Genomic DNA, 21,336 nt, shown 5'->3' with positions numbered 1-21,336 from the left:
ACCTTGTTAAGCTACACTCGCTACCCTGCCCTCTATCATGCTCCGGTCCTGTTACTGTTTGATGATTTTCTCCCATTTATAGATGCTCTTTCAACAGTTCACGATCTCTTCCTAGATCTAGATGTTCACTCCCAGACCCACTGTCTGAACTGATACTACATTTCCATAGAACTATAGAACACTACAGCACAGAAAAACAGGCCATTCGGCCCTTCTAGTCTGTGCCGAAATATTATTCCGCTAGTCCCATTGACCTGCACCTAGTCCATAACCCTCCAGACCTCTCCCATCCATGTATCTATCTAATTTATTCTTAAAACTTAAGAGTGAGCCCACATTTACGTCAGATGGTAGCTCGTTCCACACTCTCACCACTCTCTGAGTGAAGAAGTTCCCACTAATGTTCCCCCTAAACCTTTCCCCTTTCCGTGCTTTCTATTTTTGTACTTCATGTTCCCAATCTAGAGGCCTAACCTCCTGTCCTTTATCTCATACATATAACCAATTTTTATATTTTCCAGGGGCCTTCCCTCCTCTATCTACAATCATCGCATCCCTCCATTGGCTAGCCCCTTCTGGCAAGTATATAACTTTAGTGCCAGCTTTTGGCAGTTGTCCTCTGGGACAAATCACCTCATCTTGTTCGTCCAAATTACTGTGTCCGTCTTCAGATATCTTGCCAACTTCAGCTACCTGGTCCTCACAATCATGCAACATATGGGTATGAGAAATACATGGTCCCTCATCACTTCCTATAATTCTTTCTGCACCCGCAAATTTGTAATCTGCACCAATTAACTTCGATGAGTGTACCCGAATAGTCTGGTTCCCATGCTGTAAAATGGCTGTTTTACCATTTTTACCTATAACTTTTCCTGGGCCCTTCCACTCGCTAAGTCCTTCTCTTCTATAGTATACCATGCCTCCCTGATTGAAAATCATTTCCGATGGTCGTACATTGTATCTTAAGGCTCACCGAATTCTTTCTGAAACTTCGGCTTTAAGGAATGCTCTTCTGCCCGCATGCAGTGCATTTAAATGCTCAGAACAAGTAGTTAATCGTAGTTCCCTCCCAAGCTGGGGGGTGATCACTCAGGACTGAAGGAACTTTTGGATTTCTACCAAAAACAAACTGAAATGGACCATAGCCTCTGACCATCTGCAGTCAATTCTAGGCATAGACAGCCCATGCTACAGCAGATGCTAATTTACAGCTTGGTCTATCTGCTAAAATCTTACGAAGCATCTCATCTATCTCCACACGATTCCTTCCGCAAGCTCCATTACTAAAAGGGCTTTCTGCTGCTGTTTTCATAACTATTACATTCATGTTTTCGCACATGTCCTGAAACTCATCATTAGCAAATCCCCCCCCCGTCATCAGTGAGGAATTTTGCTGGTGGTCCCAATCCAGTCTCTATCCACTTTCCCATAATCTGATGCACAATTATTTATTTTTCTTTACTGTACATAATTGTTGACTGGCTAAACCTTGGTGCCAAATATATGAAATGTAAAACAAAAATGTTCTTTTCTTTATCCCACACCTTTAAATCCATCGCCACAACTTCATTGGAATTCCTCACTAAGGGTAGACTCATTATCAGCTGTGACAGTGTCCTTACATATATCGCTTATCTCCTCTGTAAGTTTAGTGTACTCTCCATTCTTTAGCAAAATTTTTAATCTTTGGGAAGGGGGTGGGCAAACTGCCGATGCAATTTTAACACAATTAGCTTTTTGTCCTGTAAATTCTTATCCCCTAATGCTAATAGCACTTCTTTAATTTCCTTACTAGAAAAATTAAGTTTCATTAAAGAAATAAAATAGTGTCCAGATTGTGTAAATCGTAAATCCACAGGTTTTCCAAATACAATGGACTTGTCATTTTCCGTAACAAAAACAGAATTACCTGGAAAAACTCAGCAGGTCTGGCAGCATCGGTGGAGAAGAGTCGACGTTTCGGGTCCACACGACCCTTCAACAGAACTGAGTTAGTTCTGTTGAAGGGTCGTGTGGACCCGAAACGTCGACACTTTTCTTCTCCACCGATGCTGCCAGACCTGCTGAGTTTTTCCAGGTAATTCTGTTTTTGTTTTGGATTTCCAGCATCCGCAGTAGTTTTTTGTTGTTGTCATTTTCCATGTCCAGCTTCATTTGCGCTTTCTTCATCGATGGCCTGCTCAACAGTAACTGTATTTTGCTAGGCACTACATCCATGTTGATGAAATGGTTGACTCCAGCTATCTTACAGGGAATCACTGTCCTTTTTAAAGGTTTTAGAGTATTATCATCTCCAAATCTAAAACTAGTGGAACTCTCAAATTCCTTAACCTAATTTTGATCCTTGTCATTTATTGAGTCCAGGTAGCATTTTAACCAGTCTATCCCACACGCAGTAGACATGCATCCACTATCTAGCACCACACAATTGAAGGACTCTGCAACCAAGACATTTATCACCAGGCTGAAACTTTTCACAACTAATGCAAAGCCCTCTCTTTGGTCAATATCTCCATCATCTTCTATCTCATGTTTAATTTCGAACACATTATATCGTTTAAGACAGTTCATTGCATAATGGTATTTTGAATTGCATCTAAAACGCCGATTATCCACACCCTGGGCATTTCTGGGGTTCATCCTTTTGTTGTATTCTTTTCTCCTGCCATAATTATCAAAGGTGCTTCTGTCCTCACCATTTCTAGTTACAAATCTCCTTTCGTACTGATGCCTGCATCCTGTTCATAGATGATCTCACCATCCCGTTAACATTGTATCCTCCATTTTCTATCTTACCACTGAATAACTCATTTGTGCCATGAATGCTGCAGGAAATGAATGTTTTCCAAGGAATTTTCTTTTAGAGCTTCTGACATCTGATCTAGCAGTGTGTTGACTCCAGCTATCTTTCCACAAATTTAACTCCCGTCAAAGCTAGAAGTCTGTCCATATGCGATACTCTGGCAGTCTAGTAACTTAAATGCCAGCACTGATTGGGGAATTTCTGGACGGAGTTTTTGCAATCTTGCATATAGTCTACCGAATTCCATTATGTAATTTTCTTTGGGACTTTCCTCCAATTTTCTAAATTTGTCAAAATCTGATCACGCTTCATGAGCACTTAAGTTATCCTTCTGGTAGACCTTATCTATAAAATCTAATAATGTTTCCAAACGTTCTTCCGTGTTCAGATGCTCAGGCTTCAACTCTGAAAATACTTTGCGTTTAATTTTGCTTTTGTTTGGTAACAAAAGTGCCAAGGCCATTCCTTGTTTTTTCTTCGGCAAGGATGTAACCAGTGTCCACACAGTTACTTAATTCTTCCATTACTCATAGGATTCACTCTCAGAAAACATTGGTGGGTAATCATACCCCAAAACTCTACATTTTGATTCAGCCATTCTCAAAAGTTACTCCAAATCACACTTCTCAAAGTTAACTCCAAATACAGTCTTTTGTCTAAAGAAAGTTTAGTTTCCAATCTTTTACTTACAAGCAGTAACCATTCGCTCCCTACCACTGTTAAGCTCCAATAGCTGTTTGGCAATAAAGACTGAGATCAAGACTGGCTTCTTCAGAATTTTATTTTTGGTGCATAAAACTCTACAGAGAATTGCCTCACCTGTTTTCCCTTTTATACATCCAAATGGGTACTTAGGTTGTTAACTGATAATTAGCAATTGAATTCCTTGTGAGTTAACTGTTTCCTTCCCCAACACGAAAGAACAATTTTCTAAATATTTCATTTTAAGCAAGTTCCTTACATCTAATGAATGTGCAACACATCATAGAGGCATCAAAATTTCTAACATGCCACTATATTTTCCAGTTCCTTCCAGCACATCAAACATTTCTCCTACCCTAAAGGAGTAGGCCAGACTTTTATTTCTAGAGGGTGAGATGGATTTAAATTCAAACTTTAGGTATTCCCACATTACAGAAAATATAAAGTTCTTAAAAAGTAACCAGTAATGAACATTGAAAATTTTTATACATACATGCATATGGCATCAAGAAATCTGAGAGCTTTTTGAGAACTAAGTTCATAAAAACATAAGAACTAGGAGCAGGAGTAGGCAAATCAGCCCCTCGAGCCTGCCCTGCCATTCAATATGGTCATGGCTGATCTCATTTCGGCCTCAACTCTAATTTCCCGCCCTCTCCCCATAACCTTTCAACCCATTACTAATTAAAAATCTGTCTATCTCCTCCTTAAATTTATTCAGCATCCCAGCATCCACTACATTCTGAGGTAGTGAATTCCACAGATTCACGACTCTTTGAGAAAAGTGATTCTTCCTCATCTCTGATTTAAATCTACCACCCCTTAGCCTAAAACTATGGCCTCTCGTTTTAGAATGCCCCACAAGGGGAAACATCCGCTTCATGTCTACTTTGCCTAACCCCTTTAGCATCTTATTTACCTCAATTAGATCTCCTCTCATCCTTCTAAACTCTAGTGAGTATAGGTCTAAATTGCTCAATCTCTCCTCATAAGACAAGCCCCGCATCTCTGGAATCAATCTAGTGAGCCTCCTTTGAACCGTCTTCAATGTAACTGCATCCTTCCTCAAGCAAGGGGACCAAAACTGTCCACAGTACTCCAGGTGCGGTCTCACCAATGCCTTGTACAGTTGCAACAACACTTCCCTATTTTTATACTCTATTCCTTTAGCAATAAATGCCAAAATTCCATTTGCCTTCCTTATTGCCTGCTGTACCATCATACTAGCTTTCAGCAATTCATGCATGAGGACACCCAGATCCCTCTGCACTGAAGTTTCTCTCCATTTAAATAATAAGTTGCCTTTTTATTCTTCCAAGCAAAATGGATAACTTCACACTAATCCACGCTAACCTCCATCTGCCAAATTTTGGCCCATTCACCTAACCTGTCCATACTCATTTGTAAATTTCTTATTTCTTCATTGCAACTTACTTTCCCACCTATTTTGGTGTCATCTGCAAATTTAGCTATAGTAGCTTCTATCCCTGAATCCAAGTCATTAATATAGATTGTAAATAGTTGGGGCCCAAGGACTGAACCCTGTGGCACCACACTAGTTACAGCTTGCCATCCAGGAAAAGACCCATTTATCCCGACTCTCTGCTTTCTGTTGGTTAGCCAATCCTCTATCCAAGCTAACATATTACCCTTAACTCCGTGTGATCTTATCTTGTGTATTAATCGAGGTGTGTACACCAAGAGAAAAGTAACCATGTTTCTACTTGCTGTTGTATATAGATATACAATAGAGATTTATATTTACCATTTCAATACAATACTTGCTGGGATAAACATCTCAGAGGGATTTGGGATCATCTGAGCCTGGGTCAGTGCAAATGATGTTGAAAAATTATAGAAATTGTCTAACATCTTCTGTGTAAACTGAAAGTATAAGAAATTTATAATTAGTTATAGGGTATACAAGGAAAATACCAGAAACAAGAAAATAATGAAGTGTAGCAGCCCAGAGGTAAGACGAATGTTCAAACTTGGTTGCTGATTAAAATGTCAGTTTCTAGAAAAACTTCCATAGTAGAAAACAGACACTTTAGTAAGCCATGAACTTCTATGATTGCACATGCTAGCAGATTTCCACAGGAACATTTGCATTACAGTACAGAAAATCTGTGTCACAGTTTAGAATTATTTCACAGAAAGATCTTGGACATGAGCTATTTTAAGACATGCTTTATTGTAAAACCATACAGAAAAGGGTTTAGCTTTTCAAAGAAGCTCCATGCTGGGTTTTAGAACAGTAGACAAACTAACGATAACTACAAATGGAGATGGAATGTTAGAAAACCAAACAAACAATAATTCAAAACCTGGCCAATATTTAGCCCTCTTTCAACATCATGAAAGCAGATTATCTGGTCATTATCACATCACTGCTTGTGGGAGTTTGTTCTGAGCAAATCAGATGCTGCAATTCTTACATTACAACAGAGATTACATTTCAAAAGGTAAAACACTTCAGGATGTCCTGATGTTGTGAAAGGCACTTTAAAAAAAAATAAAAGAATGACTTGCATTTATAAATGTCTGGATATTCAGTAAGACCTTTTTTAACTGGTGAAACCCCTGTTTTTTTTGTGGCAGCTACGAGAGAATGTACAGAATGTCCCAGACTATCACCACCCCAGGGTATCACCAACAGGATAGACCCACCAGGGGTGGCAGCACCGTGGCATTCAGTCAGGAGGGAGTTGCCCTGGGAGTCCTCAACATTGACTCCAGACCCCATGAAGTCTCATGACATTAGGTCAAACATAGGCAAGGAAACCTCCTGCTGGTCACCACCTACTGCCACAGACCACATTCCCCCACCCTCAATGCTCCTGCATGTTTAACACCACTTAGAAGAAGCACGGAGGGTAGCAAGATCACAGAATGAAGTTGTCCACCACCAAGAGTAGCTCAGTAGCAACACTACTGACTGAGCCCTAAAGGACATAGCTGCTAGACTGGGCCTGTGGCAGGTGGTGAGGGGCCAACAAGAGGGAAAAACCTACTTGACCTCATCCTCACCAATCTAGCTGTTGCAGATGCATCTGAGCATGACAGTATTAGTTAGAGTGACCACCGCACAGACCTCATGGAGGTGAAGACCCACCTTCACACTGAGGATATTCTCCATCGTGTTTCTGGCTGAAGATGGTTGCAAATACTTCAGCTTTGTCCTTGCGCTGATGATGTGCTGGGCTCCCCCATCATTGCCGGGGTTGGGGGGGATGCGGATATTTGTGGAGCTGCCTCCTCCAGTTAGTTCTTTAATTGTCCACTACCATTCACGATTGGATGTGGCAGGACTGCTGAGCTTGGATCTGATCTGCTGGTTGTGGAATTGCTTAGCTCTGTCTGTTACATGCTGCTTACACTGTTTGGCATGCAGGTAGTCCTGTGCTGTAGCTTCACCAGGTTGGCATCTCATTTTTAAGTACGCCTACTGCTCCTTGCATGCTCTTCCGCACTACCACTGTACTAAATGTGATAGATTTCAAACAGATCTAGTGACTCAAAACTGGGCATCCATGACACGCTGTGGGCCATAAAGAGCACAATCACAACCTGCAACCTCATGGCCCAGCATATCCCCCATTCTACCATTACCATCAAGCCGGGATCAACCCTGGTTCAATGAAGAGTGTGGAAGAGCATGCCAGGAGCAGTAGGCGTACCTAAAAATGATTTGCCAACCCAGTGAAGCTACAGCACAGGACTACCTGCATGCCAAACAGCGTAAGCAGCATGTAACAGACAGAGCTAAGCAATTCCACAACCAACAGATCAGATCCAAGCTCAGCAGTCCTGCCACATCCAGTCGTGAATGGTAATGGACGATTAAAGAACTAACTGGAGGAGACAGCTCCACAAATATCCGCATCCTCCCCCACAATGATGGGGGAGCCCAGCACATCATCAGTGCAAGGACAAAGCTGAAATATTTGTAACCATCTTCAGCCAGAAATGCTGAGTGGATGATTTATTTCGGCCTCCTCCTAAGGACCCCAGCATCACGGATACCAATCTTCAGCCAATATGATTCACTTCACATGATATCAAGGAACGCCTGAAGGCACCAGATACTGCAAAGGCTATGAGCTGTAATAACACTCGCAGCATGGCACTTGGATGGCAAATCTAGCTGTGTCACTGAGTATGTACCCTTCCAAATTCTTTACAAAGTCATACTGTCTCCTATCCACTTCCTACCTTTGTACAATTAGAGATATTTAAATGTCACTTTGCCATAGATGCCCATTTCCCTTGAATGTAAAAAAGGCACCCATTGAGTTAATAGCTGTAGAGGCTTTAACGGATGTATTTAGGCACTTCACAGGCCACCACTTCAATGGACAATGATAATACTCCAAAAGATGCATAACAAAATCTGTTTAGTCCTCTGAATATCTCTATTGTAATTGACATTAGCTCTACTTAAGCAATTTTCTCACATTATAAATATCCTGCCCTGCCAGAAGACAGCAGATTAAGATTATTAAAATGTTAATGCATTAGAGATGACAAATGTGAGGCTTCAAGCTTACAAAGGTGATGTTGTTATGATTTGTAACTTTAGACTATACACTACAGCAAGCTTGTTAAATTATAATGCAGAATCAGCATCCCAGAATACAAGTTACAAATCAACAATACCAGCAACCACAACCCTCTTCTGATATTCCCGGCAGGAGAAATCCTGATCTGATATTTTCAAAATGATGCATTACAGGCTATGGAATTACTGGTAAAATTCAAATTCAAAAAAATGTTTTTTTTTAAAAAAAGGCTATTACGGTGTAGCCTAAATATCTTAGCTACTGTACTTACCAGTGTAAATGAATCAATTGTTGATACAGCTGCACTTGCTACTGGAGTTTGCTGCGTCAGGAGCTCCACAGGTTCTACAGAGATCCCTATTTGGGCAACAGATTGAGTTTGGGCAATATTCATCATTCCAAAAGGATTCTGGCCAACTTCCTCTGCAAGGAGATTTACAATTGTATTAATGTGTAATTTTTATAAAAAAGCCCAGATCAATACAACATAAACTCTGCCAAACAAATGTAATACCAGAGAAACAGAACTGTAACATAACAAAGCAGCTTAAAGCTAAAGTGAAAAAAAAGAATTAACACATTGCTTTATATCACAGTGCAAAATTTGCATGATGATGTCAATTTGTTTAAAAAGTGCAGCACAGACATTTGATCTTTGATATTAAGCTATAGGAAAAAAATGAATAGTCTCAGCAGCAGGATCTTATGGGGGAATTATTTGTAAAAGCATTTTTACACATGGCAGCCGATGCCAAAGTTGAATTCTATACATCCCAGATAAATTTGGCAACATATGGATATAATTAATTTAAACCAGTACTTTAATAATCTTTAAATCAGAGAATCACAACATTACTGATTTCTAACACTGATTTATATCTATTAGTCAATCTTATATATGGCCTTACATTTTACTTGCTTCAGTACACACAGCAAATTTTGGACCTTGAGAGCATCAAGGGGAGGCCCAGTAAGAAATACAACAGTGAGCAATCAAAGTAACCCAAGCTGCTTGGCAAGTATTTTCAGTAGGTAGGTGCGCAGAAACATGTATTACAGTCCATCTGTCCATCCACATGTACTATTTCTGCTTAAGCCAGTGTTGATATGAGTAAGATTACACGTTTGAATTGGTAGATTATTGGAGGACAAATTCTAATGTTAGCAATTCCACCATCAATTAAATTATGCACTTTTTTAAAATGAGTAAAGTCAAAGTTCAATAAAAGTTTTACTTTTATGTAAAAGTGAACTAATGCACAGTACAATTTTTGGTGGTCCAGTTGGTAAAGACAATTTGCCTGTGTAGAAATAAACCATACAGATCCAGAAGGTTCCAGGTCTGTGCCAAGATAGCAGATCTCAGTTGGGAGTGGATCCTTTAATTCATCGCAGGGTCCTTGTTGGTGTGGAAGCAGTGTGGGGAGAATGAAAAAAAAACAGTATTTGAAAATAGAACCCTGACTATCAAGCAACTACCTCCCCTCAACTTGAAATTGGCTGTCCACCATCAAAACAGCCCAATGCCACTCATTATCTAAACTCATTCCAGAAGAATAGACATTTGAGCAAGGTGCTGGAGGAAGGCTGGTGCCCATGGTGCTACAACCCAGCAGTCAGCAACTTTAGGAGAAAAAATGTAAAAGGGAAAATCCTGTAGTGGCAAAAGGAAGTTATGATGTCAGAGGCCAGTCATCACATTTTTTTTATTCGTACATGAGATGTGGACGGCACTGGCTAGGCCAACATTTATTGCCCATCCCTAATTGCCCTTGGGAAGTAGAAAGGGCTTTAAACTAATCAAGAGAGGTGAGGGATAAAGCTTGGGTAGAGGTAGCAATTCAAGGTGTAGAGCCAAGACAGGAGAGCAAAATAGTTATATGAGAAATGAGGCTCAGAGAATGGCAGGAAGGGACAGAGAGAAAAAGCCTAAGAATACATCAACAGTCAAGACTAAATGTTACAAAGGTAGCAAAAAGACAAAACCGAAGGCTCTCTACCTGAATGCACGTAGCATTCATAACACAGTAAATGAATTGATGTCCCACATTGAAGTTAATAAATATGATCTAATAGTAATTACGGAGACGTGGCTGCAGGATGACAAAGATTGGTTCCTTAATTTTGAGATGACATGACATTCAAGAAAAATAGGAAGCTAGGTAAAGGTGGAAGGGTAGCACTGTTAATCAAAGAGGGCATTGGTGCAATAGTTTTAGAGGTGACCTTGCTTCAGGAGATCAGGATATAGAATCGGTTTGGGTGGAGATGAGGAATAGTAGGGGAAAAAAGTCATTAGTAGGAGTGGTCTACAGGCCCCTTAACAGTAGCCACAGTGTAGGCAAAGTGTTCAAGAGAAAATATTGTATGCTTGTGATAAAGGGGCAGTACTAATCATGGGTGGTTTTAATCTGTACAAACTGGAAAAATCAGACTGGCAGTAGTAACCTGGATGAGGAGTTTGCAGAATGCTTTTGAGATAGTTTCTTAGAGCAGCATGTTCCGGAACCAACCAGAGAGCAGTTTATATTAGACTTGGTATTGTGCAACGTGACATGACCTCAGGGTAAAGGCACCCATAAGTAGCAGTGACCACAATATGATTGCATTTTACATCCAGTTTGAAAAGGAGAAGAGTGGGTCTAAGACTGGTATATTATACTTAAATAAAGGCAACTATGTGGGGATGAAAGTTGAGCTAGCTGAAGAGAACTGGGAAACTGGCAAGAGGATAGACCAATAGAAAAGCAGTGGCAGACATTTAAGGGAATATTTCAGAATATTCAGAATAAGTACATTCCTACTATAAAGAAAAATTCTAAGGGGACGACCCAACATCCGTGGTTTACTAAAGTAGTTAAGGAAAGCATCAAACTTAAGGAAAAAGCATACAACTCCACAAAGGTGAGTGGCAGGACAGATGATTGGACAAATATAAAGAACAGCAGAGAATAACCAAAAGGTTAATCAGGAGAAAGAAATTAAAGTAAGAAAGGAAGCTAGCTAGAAATGTGAAAACGAATAGCAAGAGTTTCTACAAGTAATTGAAAAGGAAAAGAGTAAGTAAGGTGAGTGTTGGTCCTCTAGAGAGTGACAGTGGGGAGTTAATAGTAGATAATAAGGAAATAGCGGAAGAGATGAACAAATATTTTGCTTCTGTGTTCACTATAGAGGGTACAAAAAACATTCCAGTAATAGCTGCAAATCAGGCGAACAGGAGAAAGGAACTTGGTGAAATTGAAATCACTAGGGAAACAGTACTGAGCAAATTGATGGAGCTGTGGGCAGGTAACTCTCCTGGTCCCGATGGACTACATCCTAGGAAGAGGTGGCTAATGAGGCAGTCGATGAGCTGGTGTTAATTTTCCAAAATTCGCTAGATTCTGGAAAGGTTCCATCAAATTGGAAAAGAGCAAATATAATCCCTCTATTCAAGAAGGGAGGGAGGCAGAAAACAGGAAACTATAGGCCAGTTAGTTTGTTGTCCGTTTTGGAGAAGTTATTGGAATCGATCATTTAAGGAGGTTACAGGTGGAGCACTTAGAAGAGCTCAAGACAATCGGGAAGAGTCAGCATAATTATGTGAAAGGAAAACCATGTTTAACCAATTTATTGGAGTTTTTAGAAGAAGTAACATGCGCAGTGGATAATGGGGAGCCTGCAGACGTACTGTACTTGGATTTCCAGAAGGCATTTGATAAAATGCCACATCAAAAATTATTACGGAAAATAAAAAGGCATGGTGTAAGGGGTAACATATTAGCCTGAATAGAAGATTAACTGGCAAGCAGAAAGCAGAGAGCATGCATAAATGGTTCTTTTTCTGATTGGCAGGATGTGACAAGTAGAGTCCCACAGGGGTCTGTTCTGCAGCCTCAACTTTTTATGATTTACATCAATGACTAAGATGAGGGGCGTGAAGGCATGGTAGCTAAATTTGCAGATGACACAAAGATAGGTAGGAAAGTATGTTGTGAAGGGGACATGAGTAGGTTCCAGATGGATAAAGTTAGATCTGGCAAATGGAGTTTAGTGTGGGAAAAAGGTGAAGTTGTTCACTTTGGCAAAGATCTGGCAAATGGAGTTTAGTGTGGGAAAATGTGAAGTTGTTCACTTTGGCAGGAAGAACAAAAAAAGCAAAAACAAAATAAAAAATTACTTAAGTGGAGAACAGCTGCATAATTCTGAGGTGCACAGAGATCTAGATGTTCTAGTAAGAGTCACAAAAAGTTAGTATGCAGGTACAGCAAGTAATTAAGGTGGCTAATGGAATGCTATTTTTTATTACGAGAGGGATTGAACATAAAAGTCAGGATGTTATACTTCAGTTATACAGGGCATTGGTGAGACCGCACCTCGAATATTGTGTGCAGTTTTGGTCTCCTTATTTAAGCAAGGATGTAAATGCATTGGAGGCGGTTCAAAGGAGGTTTACTAGATTGATACCTGGAATGAGTGGATTGTCTTATGAGGAAAGGTCGGACAGACTGGGCTTGTTTCCACAGGAGTTTAGAAGAGTAAGGGGCGATTTAATTGAAGTATACAAGATCCTGAACGGCCTTGACAAGGTGGACGTCAAAAGTATGTTTCCTCTTGTGAGTGAGTCCAGAAATAGGGGGCACTGTTTTAAAATTAGGGGGTGCCCTTTTACGACAGAGATGAGGAGAATTTTTTTCTCTGAGGGTTGTGCGAATTTGGAACACTCTGCCTCAGAAGGTGGAGGAGGCTGGGTCATTGAATACTTTTAAGGTAGAGGTAGATAAATTCTTGTTAGGCAAGGGAATCAAAGGTTATCGGGTTAGATGTGAATGTGGAAATCGAAACACAAGATCAGCCATGATCTTACTGAATGGCAGAGCAGGCTCAAGGGGCCGAATGGTCTACTCCTGTTCCTATTTCTTATGTCCTTGTTGTTCTTGTTCAGAAGGCAGTTAAGAGTCAACCACACTGCTGTGGGTCTGGAGTCACATGTTGGCCAGGCCAGGTAAGGACAGCAGATTTCCTTCCCTAAAGGACATTAGTGAACCAGACAGGTTTTTATGACAATCAGCAATGGTTTCATGGTCATCATTAGACTGTTAATTCCAGATTTTTACTGAATTCAAATTTCACCATCTGCCATGGTGGGATTCAAATCCGGGTCCCCAGAGCATTACCCTGGGTCTCTGGAGTACTAGACCAGTGACAATACCACTATGCCATCACCTCCCCTATTGTTCAGTTCCATTCACATTTCCTCCAATTAGGAAGTAGGTCATGCCAGCCCACAGGACTTGCATAATGTGCAGGTTTGGGCTTACAAGTGGGAGGTAATAGTCAAGCCATGCAAATTCCAGATTACGACCATCACCAATAATAGAAAGCCCAGCAATATCTCCCTGCATTTCAATGACACTACCAAAAGTCTTGCGGTCATCAGAAGGTGAACTAGGCCAGCCATATTAACACCATAGTTACCAAAGAATGTACCCTGCAACAAGTGGCTCACCTCCTGATACATCAAAACCCCTCCACCATCTAAGACTCAAGCCAAAAATGTAACAAACTGCTGACCACTCACCTGGATGACTACAGTTTCAGCAAGTCAAGAAGCTAGACAGCATCCAAGGTGGAGCAATTCAATCAACTGGTGCTTCTACCACTGAGCTTAATAAACACCCACCACTGCACTGTGGCTGTTCATGCAATTCACAAGATGCACGTATCAACTGACTAAGGTTACTTTGGCAGTTCCTCCATTGTGATCTCTAGCAGCAAGAAGGACAAGAGCAGCAATGTTCTGGAATCACAATCATCTCCAACGTTGCCTCCAAGTTGTATATGGGCTGGTCAGAATACTGGAATTTCCTACCCAACACCATTATCAAAAGGACTACAATGGTTCAAGAAGGTCCGCCATCACCTTCTAAGCAAAACAAAGATAAGGCAACAAATATGGCCTTGCCAGCGTCATTCACATCCCGAGAACAAATAAATATATTTTTAAACAACTGAAGTGTCCATAGGGAAGGGAGAAAATCCAACAAGAGTTAAATAATTCCAATAACTAAAGCAAAACTAGAAAGGGTTGAGGGATAATAAAAGGAGATGGATAAAATATTTTATTATCCACTTCTACCTAACCTGCCAGATTTAGAAGTAAAGGTTCAATAAATATGAATGGACAACTCTTTCAACTGCTTTCATAATGTATGCTTAAACATCTGGTGGTAACCTTTGATCTAGATAGGGCATTGATAGCTTATCAAGGGGTGCCACCTGGTAGTGCACTCCATTATCATTTTTGAGAAACAGGAAGGAAGGTGGAGCATGACCACATTGGCTGAATATGAAGATAAAATATAAAACTAAAAGGCCCAACAGAAAAATATGCTGGAAGATACAAACAATAGGACTGGGCAAGTTTTATTTTTGCATTTGGCATAGCGATCTAGGAAACAATGATTAACTTTTCTGAACAGTCCAAATGAAATCTGAGGTAGAGATGAATCTCAGTAACTTTGGCAATTCATGATGCTCAAATTATGTCAGTTAAGAAACAGACATCGAGGTATATCATTCTATTAATAAGCATTAAGAAACTATTAAAACTGTTGCACTTTTTGTCACAGCATCACGAGTTCCTGAATACCCTTTACACAGGTTTACTAGCATTTCGAATAATAAGGAAGTGCAGTCAATGTAACATGTATTTGCTCCTCTGAGCAAATAGCCCACACAGTAAGGGTTTGCTGCGCAGACACGATGGGTTGAATGGCCTCTTCGTGCCGTAACTTTTCTATGGTTCTTCAATGACTTAAAAGGGCATTAGATTTTTACGGCAGTTGAACGGAAATCTAAACCAAGATGTACTATCAAACTATTCCTTTGAAGATCTCATTTTTAGATGAAGAATGAAATGGAATCTTCTCCCTCCAACTTCTCTACAACTGTTAACTACAATAAAATATACTTTTCTGAAACAGTGATGAGGCAGTTGGGTGGCTTCTGATCATAGCATCCATCTCTCACTGAAGGAGAAAAGACAATTTTAATTATCACATTTTCAATCACAGTTGGCCAGTCAGCACTAATTTAACAGATTTTTCCAAAATTGGGAGAACATTGGATTTTTGAGTAGTGAATTTAAAATAATGCACTTGTGATAAGCAAAGTGTCAGCTAAGCTCAGTGGCTGCATTCTTACTGGAGTCAAAAGGTTGTGGGTTCAAGCCCACACTGCCTGAGTACAAAATCTCGCCTGACTTTTCAGAGCAGTACTAAGGAAATACTGATACCTTTGAGATGATTTGTTAAATCAAGGCCTTCTCTGTCTTCTCAAGTGGAAATGAAAAGATCCATGACACTACTAGGAAAGGAGCAGGGGAGTCCAGCTGTATCAGGGCATTTACCAGTGTCCATCTGCCTACAGCACCAAAACCGTTTATTGGGCTTGCTGTGTGCAAAATGTGTTGCATTTGCCTACATAACAGAAACTACATTTCAAAAATAATTAATTGGCTGTGAATTACTTTCAGGTGTACTAAGAATATCTATATAGATGTATGTTCTTTTTCTACCTCTGTTATTAAGTCACCCCATTGAAAGGCCACCTTCTACTTACCTGTCTTTAACCGTGATATTTTGAAGATTGCACTAGGTTTTTCATTAGTTATGAATCCCAGCAACTGCCAAACTGGCATTCCACTCTTGTCGGGATATGAGAAATACACAGATCCTCCTGTTCCTACAGGGAATGGTGTTGTCCCCAGCATAAAGACCACCACGTGATTGACATTCTCATAATCAGGAAGGTTAAATACAAATTTCCCCTCTGCAACTTGTTGTGCATCTGTCTGCACCTGGGCAAGGGAGAAAAACCCTATTAGTGGACACAGATTACAAGAAATAGAAGCCCAAGATATATTCCAACATTTTCACAACAACAGCTGGAAAAGAAAATAGCATTAAAAAGGTGGGAAACACACAAAGAATTACAGAAAATCAGATAAAAGTTTTCTTTTCCATTTCGTCCAAAAACAAAGCCATGAGAGATCAACTAATAATTTCCTATTCTCGCAATGTTTACACACTCAATTTGGGCTGTCTCTATTTTCCTGGAAAAAAAAGTGCCTCTAAGAGATGATAGTAAGCAAGCCAACACATTTCTAATATGCTCAGTAATGGTCTGTTACATAGTATTATACATTACAAATACCACAGAAACAGGTTATTTAGCACAACAGGTGTATGCCAGTTTTTATGCTCCACACGAGCCCCCTATTAATATATCCTTCTTTGTTTCTCCCCATCATGTGCTTAACCACCTTTCACTTTAATGCATCTATGCTATCCATCTCAACTAATCTACATGATAGCAAGTTCCACATTATAACTACTCTATAAGAGGTTTCTCCTGAATTTCTTATTGGATTTATTGGTGAATATCTTATATAAATGTTGTTTTGGGCTCCACCACAAATCTTCTCTACATCTACTCTATCAAACCCCTTCATAATTTTAAAGACTAGAGAAAATAATTCTAGCTTGTTCTTTGATGCTTAATTCACACAATTCTGGTATCAACCGAGTAAACCCTTTTTGTACTTTCTCCTGTCTCTCTATATCCTTTTTAAACTGAGCATAGTAGTAAGGGGAGTCAGTGGCATAGTGGTGATGCCACTGAACTAACAATTCAGAGGCCCAGGCTAATGCTCTGGGGACATGGGCTCAAATTCCTGGTGGAATTTAATTAATAAATCTGGAATTAAAAGCTAGTCCCAGTAATGGTGACCATGAAAGCCCATCTGGCTCACTAGTGTCCTTTGGGCAAGGAAATCTGTCATCTTTACCCGATCTGTCCTACATGTGACTCCAGACCCACAGACACTCAGTTGTACCAAATAGTTGCTGAAAAGTCAGAAGGGAATGAAACCAGATGGACCATCCAACATCAACCTAGGCACTAGAAGCAACAATAGCCCTGTCGACCCTGCAAAGTCGTCCTTACTAACATCTGGGGCTTGTACCAAAATCTGTCAAGCAATGGCCTGACACAGTCAACTCATCCAATCATACCATACAGACAATGTCCCAGACACCACCATCACTATCCCAGCAGGACAGACTCATCTGAGTGCTGGCACAGTGGTATACAGTCGGGAGGAAGTCGCTCTGGGAGTCCACAATGTTGACTTCGGGCCCCATGAATTCTCATGTCATCAGGTCAAACTCGGGCAAGGAAAACTCCTGCTGATTACCACTTACCGCCTCCCACACCCTGTGCCCTGCAGCTGATGATTCAGTACTCCACCATGCTGAACACCAACTGGAAGAAACAATGAGGGTGGCAGAGGCAGAAAACGTACTCTGGGTGGCGGACTTCAATGTCCATCAAAAGGAATAGCTCAGTAATACCACTAGTGTCCAAGCTGGCCAAGTCCTGAAGTACATAGCTGCTAGACTGGGCCTGGTGATGAGGGAACCAACAAGAGGGGAAAACCTACTTAACCTCAACCTCACCAGTCTACCTGTCACAGATGTATCTGTCCATGACAGTATTGGTAGGGGTGGCCACCGTACAGTCCTAGTGGAGACAACGTCCCGCCTTCAGATTGAACATGCCTTCATCATGTTGTGTGGCACTACCATCATGCTAGATGAGATAGACTCAGAACAGATTTAGCAGCGCAGAACTGAGCATTCACACGGCACTGTGGGCCATCAGCAGCTGCAAAATTTTATTCAACCTTAAACTGTAACCTCATGGCCGGCATATCCCCCACTTTATCATTACCATTAAGCCAAGGGATCAACCCTGGTGCAATGAAGGGTGCAGGAGGGCATGCCAAGAACAGCACCAGACATGCATAAAATTGAGGTGTCAGCCTGGCGAAGCTGCAGTACGGGATATTTACATGCCGAACAGCAGAAGCAGCATGCAACAGACAGAGCTAAGTGATCCCACAACCAACAGATCAGATCTGCAGTCCTGCCACATCCAGTCATGAATGGTGATAGACAGTTAAACAACTACCCAGAGGAGGAAGCTCCACAATTATCTCCATCCTCAATGATAGGGGAGCCCAGCACATCAGGGAGAGGCGATGGCACAGTGGTATTGTCGCTGGACTAGTAATCCAGAGACCCCAGGGTAGTGTTCTGGGGACCTGTTGGGACAATGTGGAAAAATGCCAGGTATGTGCTGTACACATAAAAGCAGGACAAAGTCCAACCCAGCCAATTACTGTCCCATCAGTCTGCTCCCAATCATCAGCAGAGTGATGGAAGGTGTCATCAATAGTGCTATCAAGCAGCACTTACACAGCATAACCCTCTCACTGACGCTCAGTTTGGGTTCTGTCAAGGCCACTGAGCTCCTGACCTCGTTACAGCCTTGGTCCAAACATGGAAAAAAGTTGAGCTGAAGAGGTGAGGCAAGAGTGGCTGCCCTTGACATCAAGGTAGCATTTGACCGAACGTGGCATCAAGGAGCCCTAGCAAAACTGGACAATGAGAATCAGGGGGGGAGAAATTCTCCACTGGCTGGAGTCATACCTAGCACAAAGGAAGATGGTCGTGGTTGTCAGAGGTCAATCATCTCAGTCCCAGGACATCACTGCAGGAGTTCCTCAGGGTAGTGTCGCAGGTTAGAAGTGGGATATTCGCTGATGATTGCACAATGTTCAGTACCATTTGCAACCCTTCAGATGCTGAAGAAGTCTGTGTCCATATGCAGCAAGAATGGACAACATTCAGGCTTGGGCTGATAAGTGGCAAGTAACATTCGCACTACTCAAGAGCCAGGCAGTGACCATGCCCTACAAGACAGAATCTAATCATTTTCCCTTGACATTTGATGGCATTGCCATCACTGAAAAGCCCACTATCACCATCCTGGGGGTTACTATTCACCAGAAACTGAACTGGAGCTGCCATATAAATACTGCGGCTACAAGAGAAGGTCAGAGGTTGGGAATTCTGCAGCAAGTAACACACCTCCTGACTCCCTAAAGCCTGTCTATCATCTACAAGACAAGTCAGGAGTGTGATGGGTTACTCTCCACTTGCCTGGATGAGTGCAGCTCCAACAACACCCAAGAAGCTTTACACCATGCAGGACAAAGCAGCTTGCTTGTTTGGAACCCCATCCAACATCTCCAATATCCACTCCCTTTCACCACCAACGCATCTTGGCAGCAGTGTGTACCATATTCAAGATGCACTGCAGCAACTTGTCAAGCCTCCTACAACAGCACCTTCCAAACCCATGACCTCTACCACCTAGAAGGAGAAGGGAAGCAGATGCATGAGAACACCAACTGCAAGTTCTCTCCAAGCCAGGCACCTTTCTGACCTGGAAAGATTTCATCGTTCCTTCGCTGTTGCTAGAACTAAATCTTGGAACTCCCTTCCTAACAACATTGGTATATCTACACCATGTTCCGCATCGGTTCTAGAAGGCAACTCACCACCACCTTCTCAAGGTCAATTAGAGATGGACAACAAATGCTGCTCTAGCCAGCGCCACCCACATCCCATGAAAGAATAAATAATAAAAAGCATGGTCTAACAAAGATTTTAAATAAGTTTACCATAGCTTTTCTGTTTTTGAATTTTATTCCCCTAGAATTGAACCCCAATGATTTATTTGCATTTATGTCATGTCTGTGTTGACCTGCATGTTCATTATTAATAATTTATGAATTAGTACCCCGGATCCCTTTACTCCTCTACCACATCTGGGCTCTTATTTTCCAAGGAGGAGATGGCCTCCTTAGTCTTTCCACCAAAATGCACCACCTTGCACTTAGCTATATTGAAACTGATTTGCTATTTACACGCCAAATCCAAGGTTGTTAATGTCTCGTATTTGTCACAGTCTTCCTCAGCACTAACTATACACCGCAGCCCCACCAATTTGGTGTCATCCGCAACATTTTGATGTTGCATTATTTCCGAGTTCCATGTCCAAATCTTTTATGTTACGTGATGCACAATAGCAGCCCCAATTCTTGTGGAACACCATTTCCAACCTTCTGCCAAAAAACTGCGATCAACCCAGGAAACAATATCAGTAATTAGAGCATTCTAATCCAAAGATAATACTTATATAGGAAGGAAAAAAATCCTGCAGATGTTAGCAGTTGATTTTATGCATTTTCTTACCTGCATAATCCTAAGGAACTTCAAAATGATTACAGCAAAACTCAATCACCATATGCCCTCTGAAACCACTGGGATGCATCAATGTTGTCTCTACAGATTTCCAAAAGACAATAAAAACGCATGGCACTCAAGGTGACCTTAAGGGTTAGAAATCAGTTGGAATACAGGAGACAGAAGTAGAGGTAAACTAGAGGGAACAGTCTCAGAATAAAGGGCAGGCCATTTAGGGCAGAGATGAGGAGGAATTTCTTCACTCAGAGGGTGGTGAATCTTTGGAATTCTCTGCCCCAGTGGGCTGTAAAGGCTTAGTCATTAAGTAGGTTCAAGGCTGAGATCAATAGATTTTTACATATCAAAAACATCAAGAGATACAGGGATAGTGCAGAAAAATGGTGTTGAAGTAGAAGATCAGCATTGAACTCACTGAATGACAGAATGGGCTTGAAGGGCTGAATGGCCTAATCATGCTCATATTTCTTAAGTTCTTATAAAGAGAATGAACTTGGATTGGCAGTTTGTGACAAGTGGTGTTCCATGGAGATCTGTAATGGGCCTCAGTTTCACCAAATATTTCAAGGATTTGGATAAGGAATAGAAAGTTGTCTATCCAAATTCCCACATGACAAACTTAGGAGACATAGTCCATAGATGGGAGCAGAAAATTACAAGGGCCATAAATAGATTAAGTGGGAAAGACTGTGCCAGTTGGAGCTCGATATGACTAAGTATAAGATTGTCTACTTTGGATGCAAGAAAGACAAATTGGATTTTTTCCTTTATGGTGAGGAGAAACTTGAGGAAACTTGAGGTGTCTATGTACAAATCACTCAATGTTAGTGCTCAGCTAACAAAGGCAATCAAAGTGTCTAATGGAATGTTATCCCTTATCTCAAGTGGCTTGTAATAGGTAAGTAAGGAAGCTACGTTTCAATTGCTCAATTGATGAGGCTTCATCTGGAGTAGCGCATTGAGTTTTGGACACCGCACTTCAAGAAAGAAATACTGGCCTTGGAGGGTGGGCAACACATTATGAAACAATAAGTCATAGAGGATAGGTTCCATAAACTTGGCTTGTATGCCTTGAGTTTAGAAGGTTGAGGGCTGATCTAGTGTTAAAATG

At 41.1% G+C, this 21,336-nt stretch overlaps 1 protein-coding gene across 2 annotated transcripts in view; it reads right to left on the bottom strand.

Moving 5' to 3' along the window:
- The window catches only part of hikeshi (heat shock protein nuclear import factor hikeshi), a 30,249-nt gene that overhangs the window by 6,016 nt on the left and 2,897 nt on the right, over nt 1–21,336 (bottom strand). The window contains exons 2-5 of one of the 2 annotated variants that reach the window (XM_078545737.1): nt 20,217–20,306; nt 15,673–15,910; nt 8,342–8,493; nt 5,274–5,392 (exon numbers count right to left, since the gene is read on the bottom strand). In XM_078545737.1, the coding sequence (XP_078401863.1) occupies nt 5,274–5,392; nt 8,342–8,493; nt 15,673–15,910; nt 20,217–20,222 (515 nt within the window). In that variant the 5' untranslated portion in view covers nt 20,223–20,306. The remainder of the gene's footprint in view (nt 1–5,273; nt 5,393–8,341; nt 8,494–15,672; nt 15,911–20,216; nt 20,307–21,336) is intronic. The other variant, XM_078545736.1, reaches the window with a different exon arrangement.

Source organism: Cetorhinus maximus, chromosome 7 (assembly GCF_964194155.1).
Source record: "Cetorhinus maximus chromosome 7, sCetMax3.hap1.1, whole genome shotgun sequence".
Classification (NCBI taxonomy): Eukaryota; Metazoa; Chordata; class Chondrichthyes; order Lamniformes; family Cetorhinidae; genus Cetorhinus; species Cetorhinus maximus.
The sequence above is the reverse complement of the archived record's forward strand: the minus strand, read 5'-3'. Positions and strand labels throughout refer to the sequence as shown.